The sequence below is a fragment of the Cyprinus carpio genome, chromosome B18 (assembly GCF_018340385.1).
Source record: "Cyprinus carpio isolate SPL01 chromosome B18, ASM1834038v1, whole genome shotgun sequence".
NCBI lineage: Eukaryota > Metazoa > Chordata > Actinopteri > Cypriniformes > Cyprinidae > Cyprinus > Cyprinus carpio.
Genome location: NC_056614.1, coordinates 4,343,243 through 4,357,879, shown reverse-complemented (window position 1 = coordinate 4,357,879; position 14,637 = coordinate 4,343,243). Strand labels below are relative to the sequence as shown.

Genomic DNA, 14,637 nt, shown 5'->3' with positions numbered 1-14,637 from the left:
ACCTGGATGTACCATAATGCCTCTCCTCAGTTTGTGATTGATCACTTCAGCATCCCCCACAAAATGACCATTTGAATATGGCTACGTATTTTATCTACTGATGTAATAAAATCTCTAAAGAACAGTCCTACAATTGTTTGTTTTTCCCCTCAAGACATGAACCACTAGATGTCAGACAACTCTACTACTAACCCATGAGGCGTCATTCATCAGCTAGCAGTAAATACTGTAGTAAAGAAATTATGAAGAATTTTGGGGGGAAATCTGCTTAAAATATAACAGTTACCTCCAGATCCTTAGTAACAACAACAAAAAAGCATTTCTAAGGCCATCACTTTTGCAACAGCTGATTTATAAAGATAAACACACTCATGGCTTGTCTGATGACTGAATCCTTATAGTTACCTGTTTAATTTAAGTTGTTGATTTTCATGTGCAGTCAATGAGAAGCAATCAAATACAGGGCCAGTGGGTGAAAAGAGAGAACTAGAGGAAGAAAGTACTGAAAATAAGGATGCTCTCATGTCTCTACGCAAGAGGCTATAAAAATCTTAAAGCTTCATTAACCACAGGCACATCATGACCTGTCCAAAATAGAGCATGCCCTGCTATTAACCCATTAACTTTTTTATTGTAGGCAGCATTTGAATGGGAACATATCCTACTTTCACTGAGACTGAACCGCTATAAAAGGAGCAACTTACAGATTTGAGCTCTTTCTTCAGCCATCTGCCATTGAGTTGCCTGTTTACCAATGCTATAAATTGTTATATTACATAATATATATATATATATATATATATATATATATATATATATATATATATATATATATATATATATATATATGTATGTACAATGAATGAAGTATATATGAATAATATTTTAATGAAGTTCTAAGCATGTCTGATTTTTACCAAACGGACAGAACATTAAACACTATTTGTATTATCTAATATATATACAATAATCATATTTCTTCTATTATCATCATGAATAAATACCTCGTGTTGTCAACTAAGTTACTAATACAACACCCCCATGTAACTGAGCAATAGTTTGTCCCAAAACCATCTGACCTGTATCACGTGATTGTATTGCCTTTCAGTGAGTGACAGGCATTTTGAAAACAAACTGGTAAGTGGATTATATTATGTTACTGTACAAAAATGCCACGTGTCTGGTCAAAGTAAGGCAAGTATGTTAGCTGCTATCTGTCAACTATGTTACGCAGCAATGTTCATCAGTATAATTTTTATATTTAAGCCTGTTTGTATGTTGTGGTTTATATATAATAAGTATACTTGTAATAGTTTAACTGAATAGCTTGCACTATTGTTCACTGGGGTCTGTAAGATTTGTGAAATGTTATTGGAATTACCAGAAAAGGTTTTCTATTTGAGTATATTTTAAAAATGTAATTTTTTTCCCTGTGATGGTGAAGCTGAATTCTCAGTATCAGTACTGCAGTCTTCAGTATGATTGCATGATCCTTTAGAAATCATTTTAATATTTGCAGCTCAAGAATTCTTATTGTTATTATTTATCAGTGTTGAAAACAGTTGTGCTGCTTAATACTGTTATAGAGTTTATTCAGGATGCTTTAATGAATAGAAAGTTCAACGAACAGCGTTTATTTGAAATAGAAATCTTTTGTGTCATTATAAATGTCACTTTGATCAATTTTATGCATCTTTGTTAATAATTCTTAATTTCTTTCAAAACCAAAAATCTTACTGACCCCAAATTTGGAAAGGCTTCTCCAAATATAGCCTACTTGATCCATTATTATAAAACAGTAAGTACATAATCAGCACTTTCCATGATTTCCATAGATGTCAGCAGCAGAGAAACAGCGAAGATACAGGGCTCGACGGGATGCTGATCCCTCAAGAAGGGCACAATATTTAGAAAAGCAAAGAGAGGCCTGGTACAGACTAATAAGACATGGAAAGGTGAAACCAGTCGCAGAGTTGAGTGAGAGCGAGAAACAAAGCAAGAGAGACCAATGGAGAAAAGCAAATCAGAGAAGAAGACAAAGAAACCGAATGCTAGTACAAAAACACAGCGATGAATTTGAACAGCTACCTACAGAACCAAGGTAGAAAGCCACTGTGCAACAAATAAAAAAAGGAAATTATGACTTTACATCCCGCAATTATGACTTTTTTTCTCAAAATTGTGATACAAACTCGAAAATCTTTAATTTTTTTTTTCTGAATTGCCTGATACAAACTCTTGTATTTTTTGTTTTAAAATGATTAAAAGTTATTTTTCCCCCATCTAATTACATAATGTGCCGATTAACTAATCAAATTAATCTCAAATTAATTTGATACATTTTTTAACATGCGCATCATGCTGATTAATTAAAGATAAAGTAATTAAAGATGATGGTTATCATTGTGTTAATTTAGAAAAAAAAATGAATAGAGATTACAAAAAAGTAGCTTTAGAAAGATTTTTTTTAATTCAACATACAAAAATACAAATAAACAGTAAAATATGAAATTATTTAAAAAAAAAAGAAATGACAGGCCTACTCTAAATATAAAACTAAAAGCGCCAGTAGATGGTGGCAAATCCCTGTCTTAATAAGTGAGTCATTCATTCAATCATTCATTCAAATGGCTGATACATTCAGAAACGAAGCAAGGGACTGCCTTATGAACTTATGAATGGCTCACTGAATCACTTATTCACTCGATTAGTATAAAAACGTTGATCAGAGACGCACAACAGTTCTCCTAGGGCTTTATTTTTGTTGGTGCAAAGAATTGTGTGATATAAACTTGCAATTGTGAGTTATTAAGTCTTGAATTGAGAGATACAACCTCGCAATAGCGAGAAAAAAAGTCTTTATTCAGTGACGGAGACGGGCTTCCATAGGAAGCTGTTTAAGTTATGATGTTTTTTATACTTTAATAGCTGGTTATAAAATGAAAAAGTTTGGATAATCAATAATGTGTCAGATATGCCACTCACATAATTTAATGTCTCACATCAATAAATGAAAATTACTACTCTGATTGAATGTTGTGTTTGGAGCCACCGCCTGTAAGTGTGTGTGTGTGTATGTGCATGTTTTTGTGACATATCAGGACACAACTTTGTATAATGACATGGGTATGACATAGGTATTACAAGGAGAGGGTGACTTATGAGAACATAACCCATGTCCCGAAAACTTGAAATGCTTATATAAACCATACAGAATTAGGTTTTTTTTTGAGAAAGTAAAAATGCACAAAGTTTCCTGTAAGGGGTAGGTTTAGGTGTAGGGTTGGTGTAGAGCGATAGCACATACAGTTTGTAAAGTACAAAAACCATTATGCCTATGGAATGTCCCCACAATTCACAAAAACAAACATGTGCGTGTGTGTACACCTGGTATTTATCACGTTATGGGGACCAAATGTCCCCACAAGTATAGTAATACCAATAAATCTTGATCTTGTGGGGACATTTTTTGGTCCCCATGAGGAAAAAAGCTTATAAATCATACAGCATAAAGTTTTTTGAAAATCTAAAAATGCAGAAAGCTTCCTGTGAGGGGTAGGTTTAGGTGTAGGGCAAGAGAAAACACAGTTTGTCTGTGTGTGTGTCACTATCAGTCTGGCGTATTAAACCTTCACATCATAAACACACGCGGGGGCGCGCACATCCGCTGTGATGCGCGGACACGTGTAAAGCCCGAGCTTGTGTACACTAGACTCGCGGAGGAAAGGTGCTTCGCTAAAGGCTGAACTGATTCATTCAAGGCCTTTAGCGGTTTAGACTCTGAAGGCTGACTGGCACTGATACCCTACTGTTACTGAGATCTTATATAGGAAGCCACTTAAAAGTTTGTTCGATAAAAAAAAAAAAGTTTATTTAAGTTTTAAAAAGTTTTATTATTAGTTTATCATTAGACAGTACTCGGATCCTCTTTTTTTTCTCTGTTCATCTGGGTAAGTCGTGTTTTGAAACTTTTAAGATATTTTTTTTTTGTTTCGGTATTGTTCTCGTTAACTTGTTTTCTTTTAGTCTTTCGATGTAAGTTACCGGATTGGTAACGTTAAATCTGCTCCTTTCCGTCATCTCGCCTTTCCAGTTGAACGAAGTGTAACTTAAAAGTATACAATGTATTAATTTTTGTTTTGTTAGTGTTGTAGTGTGGAGATAAATAATATCCTTATAGACAACAGTGTAATATTAGCCTGTGTGCTAAAGCTGTATTGTGTCACATATGGAACAAAAGCAACAGGTGACTAAAGACTTCAACTAAGCTAAAACAACCAAAACATGTATCAGAATAATAATTACGTTATAACTATGTTGGATTTAAGGATTTACAGGGGGAAAAAAATCCATTACTTTATAACAATTCGATTATTAGGCGCTAAAAATACAATTGTAGCTAGCCTGTTAGCTTGCTAGCTCAAGAGGCTGTCTTGGATGTCTGGTCAGTGTTTGTTGCTGTAGGTTATGATTGATTAGTTGGGCCTCTTATGTGCACCCGAATCTGTCTGGCATGAATTTGAAAGAAAAACTAAGAGAAAACAGAAAGATAAGAAATATGCACTAACATCTGTCAGCTCCTCAGTGAAGTTAGTACAACAAATCACTGCAGCATCTTCAGATTTCTTCTTCGCATCATGAGCATGAAAATACTCGAAAACCTGCTCCTCCAGCCAGAGGAGAATAAGTCTCTTTCAATGTCAAGATAACTAAGGCTATTAATTCAATTAAGCTTCATTAACCCTCTAAACGAGCACTTGACATCGGTCTAATTAATTCCTGGTAACAACTCTAATCTTAAATTCACTAGGTTTAGTGAAATTATGTTGTAAAACTGTGTGATACTATGTAGTATTGCATATAAATGAATTCTGTCCACGTGCCTGTCGCCTGTTGTTTAGCCTTTTGGTCAGTGTTTGTTGCTGTGATTGTACTGAATAAACTGTACTTTGTTTCTCAGGAGTCGAATGGCCTCTGCTGTTACAGTGAAGACAGAGAAGCGTCCTTCCCATGACTCTGAGGATGGCGACACAGTGGCTAAGAAGGCCAGGTATGGAAACAACAGATGTTTGTGTCTTGCTTTGCTGCCAGCACATTCCCGTGTCGAGCCAAATATTCTTTATTGATATCGGCTCAATGTGTGCTGACCTGTTCTGATGAACATGTGATCTTTCAAAGACCTGTACTTTCTGATAAGAATGACTTTGCCAGATAGGTTTTTCCTATTCTTTGAAAAAAAAAAAAAAACGATAGTCCACCCAAAAATAAAGATTCTGTCATCATTTACACACCCACGTGTCATTCCAAACCTGTTTGACTTTCCTTTTTCTGAAGAACACAAAACAAGATATTCTGAAGAAAGCTGGTAGCTGGTATTGATTTCCATTGCACTTTTTGTCCGTACATTGGAAGTCGATGGGATTTGAAACCGTTTTGTTACCAGCATTATTCAAAATATTTTCTTTATACCTTCTTTTGTGTTTCCTTTAAAGCCTAGAGGGCTGGATGAGACCGATTTAGAAAGAATTAGAAAGAATTATTTTAAACACATCAATACAATTTACACAAACCAGGGGTTTTAATCACATTTAGACATGTCCAGCATTTAAGAAGTGTGCGAAAATCACCAACATCATAGAGAAGAAATAGAAAACAGCTAATGAGGTTGACTTTTTTTTCTTATACTTGTTTGTTTAAAAGTTTCAGATCATATTTTTGAAGTCAGGTTAAGCCATGCTTTGCATATAACTTTGTTGCATAGTTCCGTCCATATGCATGTTTCCTCTGACCTGATTACATTTCCTCCTGCTCTGCTGACTGAAAAGTTGTTGCCCAGCCTGAAGACCAAGCGTGCTCCTGAGCTGGTGCTGGTGATCGGCACGGGGGTGAGTTCAGCCGTAGCTCCTCAGGTGCCCGCGCTGCGCTCCTGGAAAGGTCTGATCCAGGCGCTGCTAGATGCTGCCAATGACTTTGATCTGCTGGAGGAGGAAGAGAGCCGCCGCTTCCAGAAAAGTCTGCAAGAGGACAAGAACCTGGTGCATGTTGCTCATGACCTAATCCAGAAACTTTCACCGGTAAGAGGTTTTTTTTTTTAATTTTCTTACCATTTTTGAAAGCACACACACACTCTCTCTCTCTCTCTCTCTCTCTCTCTATATATATATATATAGTATTATTTTATTTATTATTTTTTGTGTATGTGTTAAATAAAGTGTCAATGGTACATTTACAAGCATGCATTTGGCAAAAGATATTAGAAATATTAACATTTAAAGGGTGGATGTCATATCACTACATTTCATGGATACATACAAAATGCTCCTTTCTAGAGTTACATTTGTCTAGTTGACTATCAAGTTATAGACAGTGAATGGCTTTTTTTTACGTAACTGTTAAATAACATATAGGGCCCTATTTTAACGATCTAAACGCAAAGTGTAAAGCGCACGGCGCAGGTGCACTCAGGGCGCGTGTCCAAATCCACTTTTGCTATTTTAACGATGGAAAAACGGTTGGCGCGCCTGGGCGCATGGTCTAAACGGGTTGTCCCTATTCTCTTAATAAGTAATGGGTGTTTTTTGGGTGTAACGTGCAATAAACCAATCAGAGTCTCATCTTCCATTCCCTTTAAGAGCCAGTTGTGCTCGTGCCATGACGGATTTGCTATTTACACGGCGGAATTTGGCAAGCGCAAAGACAGAACGCGTCTTCGAGATGAAACGGAGTTGCTTGTGTGCGAGCAAATAGATAGCCTAATTCTGATACATGCGATGACTATCCATTATGACATGTAGGCATTTTTATATTTAAAAATTCTTATGCATTTTTTTTTATGCATCCTTTTATTTTTCATATTTGGCATGTCTGTGTGCTGCTGTGCGTCCCTGTGTTTAATAAGCAGCGTGAACTCGTGTTGTGGACCCGCCTATACTAACACGCTCTTTAAATAACAAAGAAAAAACATTTCCAGACTTTAGACCAGGTTTGAGTTGGTCTATGGCGCAGTCTATTTTCAGCGCCTTAAAATAGCAATGCGCCTGAACACACCTCTTTTTTGGACCAGCACAGACTGAAACTAGCAAACACACTTGCGCTGCGCCTTGCGTCGCATTGCGCCGGGTGTATGATAGGGCCCATAGTTTATAAACTGTTCAGTTGATATCTTGATTGAGCAATAACATGCAACATTTCAGTATGTTTTACAATTTTGTTTACCATACCTTCTCATGTTTGTTTATTTCGTGCAATAACCAGTAGTAAAGAGGAAGAAATGACTGGTTCACGTGGTGCTTAAACTGATGTGGCTACAGCGATCTGGTATGCCACATTTAAAAGTGTCGAAAACCACATTTATTGTTAGAATTATGTTAAAAAAAAATTTATGAAAGATGAGACTTTGGTTTATATATTTCATGTATTCATATATTTTCATATAATTTATTTTGTTCACACATCAACAGGAAACAGCATCGACTAAAAGATGGATCTTAGGATTTAAGAATTCATATTGGTTCATCAAAATGAAGATTGTTTAAAATTAATTTACAGTATAGTGTCCAGCCTTGGATTTTATGGTTAAGATTATAAAGTGGCAGTAAATTTGTAATAATAAAAAATAAAATTTCAGATATTTTGCTAAACATACAATCTTTCGGTGTCTTTGATCAGTGAAACGTTGGCAGGGCAACGAAAAATCTTGAAGGAAAAAATTCTGTATTGTTGATCCCTAATAAACATGTGAATCCTGAACACAGTGACAGGCAATGCATGGACTGAAGAGCACAACTGTGAGTTTGTCCATCATTAGTCCCTTCCTCTCTCTCCAGCCAAAATGGGGCGTACAACCACGTGCCACCAATTCTGTTGTTTCTGTCGCCCTGTCAAAACAACACTCATGGGTTTATCCCTGTTTTTCATTGTCAAGCCTCAGTATAATTTGCATCCAAACCCACCAGTGTCACCAGAGGATTTAGATGGCATTAGGCTTGTGAAAGGGAGTTAGGTAATGAATTTCAGCTCTATTGCTGGGGTTTTGTTGACTGGAATGGACGAAGCTGAACAATTCACATCAACAAAATAACTCTCCTAGACAAACATCAGCCTGCAGTCTATCTCATTGTCCACCCTGTGAATCTCCAAGCTCAGTTTGTTTGTTATTGTAAGTGTGAGGTCTTTCAGTGATTTAACCTACTTGTGAGAGTTTTGAGCCTCGTATGAGCAGAGGCGCAGAAAACTAGGCTAATCTGAACATGTGTCCTGGATTCACACTTCCAGAACAACGTGCTGTGACTAGATGCTAGTCCATTCAGCGTCAGCATTACATATTTCTTTAGTTTGTAATGTTCGCAGCAGGTCAGTGGACGCCTGTCAAAATACATTTTGCGCTTTGACATGTTCGGGCATGAATATATAAGTCACGCTTGAGACTTTCAGACTGCTTTTTTGATTCAGGCATCAATGTTATCTTGAGTCACTATGTTGATAAGCACAAAAAAGTCCAGACCTTTCCAAGAATTGGTTGCTTGTTCATCTCATTTCCGAATGCTTGTTGCTCAATGCTGTTATTTTTCATTGAGTACCCAAATTAGGGCTCCAGGAAAAAAAAAAAGAAAATAGATAAATAGACCTTAGTGAGGGTAGACACCATATTGAATTTGAATCTGTTGATAAGCAAGTTATGTAATGCTAAATTGATTTTGATAAAAATTGATTTTGCATATGAATATTTTTGGTCTCAAATGAACTGTTTTAGGTACAGTCTGGAGCCCTGCAAATGCAATTTTGAGTGGTTTGTTACAAAAAGGTTTTTCATCTGTATTTAATGCTGACTGCATATGATCATATGCTGAGACGGAGGTTAATATCAGGTGTAAACTGTTGAAAGACATTTACACCTCTGAGATCCGAGGCATTAGTTCACGTCAGGTGTGGAGGTGCTGATAATTAGTCTCTTCCTGAGAAAGTGCTATTCATAGCAGCACCTCTCTCTCTCTCTCTCTCTCTCTCTCTCGCTCACTGTCTCTGGTTTTCCATGTGCCCCTGCCAAGCTCAGAGAATGAATTCAGCTCAGTGTAATGAGATTGAGTCTGACCAGGACAAGAGCACGTCTGTCAAAACTCCTCTATTCTCAGCGCTCTCTCCACAATCTCTCATGAAACAAATTTTGTGCAGAGTTTCTAATTACCTACAAATATAGCCTAAATATTTGACTGAAGTATGCTGTTTCTTATGAGGTTCCTATTATCCGGGTTGAAGTTTGCATGTGTAAAAATCAAGCCAATTTCATTGCCCGCAAGATTAGCCTAAATAAATGAATTAAGGTGCTTATTAATTTCCCTTGAAGTGTTCCAGAAAGAACATTTCAAGACCCTTGAAGAAGATAATGCTTGTTTCCCCTCTGAAAGCCTGCTTTGGTTGACTCCTGTAGCAGTGCATTCCCAAAAGAGTTAATTGAATACTCCTGAAGTTGATTTGTTGATCTCTTTTCTCATTTCTTTCTTTTGGTCTCTGTAGAGGACGGGAAATGTACGCTCCACCTTTTTTAAAGACTGCCTCTACGAGGTGTTTGATGACCTGGAGTGTAAGATGGAGAACGCTGGGAAGCATCTCCTCCGCTCCGTGCTGCAGTTGATGGAGAGCGGCGCTCTGGTCCTCACCACTAACTTTGACAATCTGCTAGAGATTTACGCCGCCCATCAAGGGACCAAGCTGGAGTCTCTGGATCTCACAGATGAGAAGAAGGTACCAGCAGTGTTTTCTGTATAAATGAGTCACAGTTCGCTAACCATTTGAATAGTGAAGGACATCTAACTTTTAGAATTGGATTTGGTCAGTGCATAAATGTAGAGTTGATGAAAGAAGATACTTATAATTTATTCTAAATTACATTTATTTTCTGAAGTAATAATATTAAACAAGGTCTTATTTAAAATCATAATAAAATCCTAAATTGTAGAAATTCGCTAATCATGTGATTAATCATTATTATTAATATAATTATGTTGTTCTTTTGTTATTTTGTAAGTAGTTAATTCTATCAATCAAACAATCTTATAAATTGCGAGTTTAAGGGTTTTGAATTTTTTTTGTAATATGTTTTTTTTCACAGTGCTAGTCAAATGATTAACATTTCAGTTTAAAAAGTAAAAAAAGGAATATTTTCTATTTGAATATATTTTAAAATGTTATTTATTCCTGTGACGCAAAGCTGAATTTTCTGCATCATTACTTGAGTTTTCTTCAGAATTCATTCAATTTCAATATAAAACATATAAACGTATCAATATAAAACACTTAGAAATTGTGATGTTTGTTGGCAGGTCATCGGGACCTGAACATCCATCAGCAATGTGATGTCACGTACCCCACAGTTATTTAGTCTATGATTGAATTGCATTATGTCTGATAAAAGTCACTGATAAGCAACAGATAAAAATATCTGAAGAAGAGACTATGGGGACTTGTACAAAAATACCCATCGTCATATCGTCAGTTGCTTTCAGCGCAAACTAAAAACAAAGTGTGCTTTGAAATAAAGCTGTGAAACGCTGTTCCTCAGATGTTCAGTGCACTGGGTTCATCTCTGTTTACTTTTGGCCATAAATTTCCTTCAGCACAAAGCAGTGAAAGCTTCAGCTATTAGCCATAAAACCAGCCTTATGGTCTCAGGCCAAGCGTCATGTAGTGCATTAGTGCATGTAAGCTCTACAGCAGCTCACCTGAAGGGCCCTCGGAAACACAAGTGACTGCATGTTCAGTTCCCTGTCTTTATTCATCAGGCCGTGTGTGGTTTTCCATAGCGTGGCCTTTAAGCAGGGTGTTTATGCACCTTTTCCATCAAATGCCTCTTGATTAGAACCCGCAGTCATTAAAAGCAGCTGGACGCTCCTAGTGGGAGCCGGATTGGGAGCAGCGGAGTATGAAATGCCGCTGTGTGCTTGTGTGTGCAGGTTCTGGAGTGGGCTCAGGAGAAGAGAAGACTGAGCGTACTCCATATTCACGGTGTTTACACCAACCCCAGCGGCATCGTACTGCATCCTGCTGGCTACCAGAACGTTCTGAGAAACACAGAAGTCATGGTGAGTGAATGTTTTCCGCTCTCAGGAGAAACAAAGTCACACCGCTGGAACGTTGATAATTCATTGGGGTGGAGGACACTGAACCAAAGCATTCTGGGCTGAAGAGATACTCCCTTTTGTGGTGGTTTTTATTGCTTGCTGTCCACTCCTTGAAATAATTGACCAAACTACAAACTGTTATGACAGCATTATATGAAGTTTATATGATGCTGATAAAAGCAGCATAACAATTTGTTATGTTATGACGGTCTATGACATAACGCAGTTAAGAAATGCATTAAAAATGCACCTCTTCTATGATAAGCATATTATAATTTTTTAATTCATATTCATTTTGATGTTTTCCCGATCTGTAATTCAAATAGAAAAATCCCACTTTTCTTACAAAGTGAAACATGTCACTTTGCCCAATACAGTTTTCCAAATAAAAACACCCCACTGTTCTTACCAAATCAACCCTAATGTTTTACAAAAAACAAATTAAGACAGCCAAAAATATTAGTAATGTAACTTTAAAAATATTGCTTTTTCTTAAATTCTTAAATACTCTTTTTTTTTTTTACTTTTATTTAGTAGTTGAGTAATAATTGTGATAATAAAAGAATTACAAATAATAAAAACATATAAAACAAGGTTGTTTCAGGTTAATAATTCATGATGTATATAAAAATAGTTTTTGGGTAATCACAAAACTTTACAAATTGTGCAGCCCTACAAACAAACACAGTGAACCTGGATTTTTTAAGATTGTGTTTTAAATCACAAGTGCGATTTTCAAAAAAATTTGAAAAAAAAAAAACTTTTGCGATGCCTGTTAATATTTGAATAAATGTTGTTTACCAAACAAAGTCATGTCGTGAGACTAACATGCAGAATAAAATAAATTATATCATAGAGACCCCTGCATTATTTTTGTGTCAAGATTAATAGTTAAACATTAATTAAACAAATATGAGACAAGTTTCATTCAAATAAATAATTAATTATATAAAAAAAGTTGTTTCAGGTTAATAATTCATGATGTATATAAAAATAGTTTGTTTTTTGGGGGGTGGGGGTATGTGTAAGTTTTATTTATTTATTTATTTTTAATAAGATGAGTACACTCACATGTATTCAAAGTGTATGGAAAATCATCATATCAGTCCTTAATGTCAGTTATTACATTGTTGCATGTTTTTGCAGAGGGAGATCCAGAAACTGTACGAAACCAAGTCTTTTGTGTTCCTGGGCTGCGGGAGGACAGTGGACGACACCACCTTCCAGGCCCTTTTTCTCGAGGCGGTCAAACACAAGTCTGACCTTGAGCATTTCATGCTGGTGCGGCGAGAGGACGTGGGCGAATTCAAGAAGCTCCGAGACAACATGCTGGACAAGGGCATTAAGGTCATCTCGTACGGCAACGAATACGCCGACCTGCCGGAGTACTTCGAACGACTGGCCAATGAGATTTGCAACCGGGATGTGGACCGGGACGTGGTCACCAATGGCTGGGGTAAGGTGTCTTCACTTTTTAGATGCATTACATACAACTGATGTTTTTGATTTTTCACCGATTCATTTGCTGGATTGATTCAGGATCGCCCATCTCACAAGGCGAAGAAAGTCATAATGGCTTCACGACCCAGAAAAACCTCCTGCAAGGTTAGGACAGATTTTGTGTTGGCACCTCAACCAGCTTGCATGCTAAAGGCAGTTTGGGCATTTGACTGGAGCTTGACGAGGCATTTTTTTTTCCTTTTCCCTTCTTTCCTTCAGTGCATGCTTCTAGAACGATAGAAACATGAATGCAGCACAAGGGCTTCTGTTGTTGTTTTACACTCCCCTTCCCACTGTACTCCTCTGCACCGTGGCTTCCCGTGATGAAATCAGCTGATGCGCACTGTGTTGTAACGAGACCTTCATTGTAGCTCTTCCTCTCTCCCTGTCCAGACTACCACTCATGACACAAGTGGCAGTCTGGGAACGTTTCCACAGCTCCGCCGCCCCCTTCCGCTCGGATCTGGTATGACTAGACCTTCACGCACAACAGACTCATTTCTCATACTTAAACCGAGCGCCGCCAGTACCGGATCACTTCACACGGGAAAGGCGTCATTCAAAGCACCACCAAGCAAACTGTGAACTCCTGCAACTCGGAAAATGTGTATGAAACTCTTCATGTGAGTGAGGGAGAATTTTTTAAAATGTGGTTTTAAGTGAAGTGTGGACCAATAATGATGTTCAGGGAAGTCTGATCTTGAACATGAGCTGTAAAATACCAAAATATTTGAACAGGAGTGTTAGAAATGCAGTCTAACTTCCCATATTTTACATCAGTAAATGCACCAGCAATATTAAAATGGTGATTTTGTGAACCTCACAAAATTATTAAGAAATGTCCACGTCCTATTTCACCCCTAAATAAGTGTACATGTATATATATGACTGTTAACATGGTTAATTTTGCATTGTGACATATTTTTATCTCACCTAAACACTACCCACCTTCAAATTCGGATTACTGTAATGTGAAAAATCCCTCATTAAAAAAATTGTAATAAGAATTCTTAGTACTACTTTACATGGTACAGTACAATTGAATGTTTAATGATAGCATTTGCTGTAATAAATAATGAATTAAAATAATGATTTAAAAAAAAATTCTGAATTGTGAGATAAAAGGTTGCAATTACTTTTATTTTTATTCTGTGGCTGAAGCAAGCTTCCATATACAGTACACACATTTTTACTGGTTGAAATAAATTATTTCATTTCTTAATCTGTCCTGTAAGGAGGAGGAAATGCAATAATGCCTCGTCAGACTGACTGAGGCGTGACTCAAAATTCATGTGATTTCTCAGGCTTTACTTAAAGAAGCGTCTCAGCTTCCATTAATCTACTTGAACTTGTCACGGGACTGAGGACAATGATATAATGCCATCATTCCTCTCAAGCCACACAACATTAAACACATTTTATTGCACTTTGACAGTTAGTCCCCATTTATAGTCGTAAATGCTTGGTCATTAATGCTCAAAAAAGACATGTAAACAGTTGTTTATAAACCTTTTGTATTTCAACTCCAGTGGTCCACTGTTTTATCATCTCTGTCCAAAAAGGTATTTAGGTATTTATATACTATTTTAAAATAAAGCATCTGTTTGGTACCAAATGTGTTGTTGTTGTTAATAAAAACACGTAAATGCAGTGAATGTGTTTTCAAGAATTACATCTACACACCTTATATTTATGTATATGAATGTACGAAACTTCCGGCTTCAACTTCTTACATACTTAAAATCCAATATCGTAATTATAAACACCCTGGTTTGACAAAAACAATCTGTTATGCTGCTTGATAATGCAAACTGGTATTTGTTATATTCATTAAATTAATTATAAAAACCATAAACACCCTACTTACTTATTAGATTTATCTATAGAGGCTAATCAATCGCAGTCTCATACATTGAAAAAAAAAATAGCTTACTTTGCAAAAAAAAAAAGCAGCTACATACTAAACAAAACTTATTTTCTAAAGATTTATATATATATATATTTATTTTTTGCTTTTATT

The 14,637-nt window shown here is 36.5% G+C and overlaps 1 protein-coding gene across 7 annotated transcripts; it reads left to right on the top strand.

Annotated features, from left to right (window-relative positions):
• Positions 1–972: 972 nt before the first annotated feature.
• Positions 973–13,809, top strand: LOC109064300 (protein FAM118B-like). 7 transcript variants are annotated; one of them, XM_042743543.1, is made up of 9 exons: positions 973–1,137; positions 1,836–2,101; positions 4,961–5,051; positions 5,823–6,074; positions 9,514–9,741; positions 10,950–11,078; positions 12,264–12,573; positions 12,657–12,722; positions 12,837–13,809. In XM_042743543.1, the coding sequence occupies exons 2-9, from the start codon at positions 1,836–1,838 to the stop codon at positions 12,863–12,865; spliced, it is 1,371 nt and encodes a 456-aa protein (XP_042599477.1). In that variant the 5' UTR covers positions 973–1,137; the 3' UTR covers positions 12,866–13,809. The 7 variants fall into 7 exon arrangements, with proteins under 7 accessions (XP_042599477.1, XP_042599480.1, XP_042599479.1 ...); XM_042743546.1 differs by having other exon boundaries at positions 977–1,137; positions 1,836–1,972; XM_042743545.1 differs by having other exon boundaries at positions 978–1,137; positions 13,011–13,809.
• Positions 13,810–14,637: the final 828 nt, after the last annotated feature.

Bases quoted from the DNA above. Each gene is read 5' to 3' on its own strand.
- LOC109064300 (XM_042743543.1), top strand. From the start codon at position 1,836: ATGTCAGCAGCAGAGAAACAGCGAAGATACAGGGCTCGACGGGATGCT. The intron at 5,052-5,822 runs TATGGAAACAAC...CTGCTGACTGAA, and splicing joins CAGTGGCTAAGAAGGCCAGG to AAGTTGTTGCCCAGCCTGAA. The intron at 12,723-12,836 runs GTTAGGACAGAT...TCTTTCCTTCAG, and splicing joins CCAGAAAAACCTCCTGCAAG to TGCATGCTTCTAGAACGATA.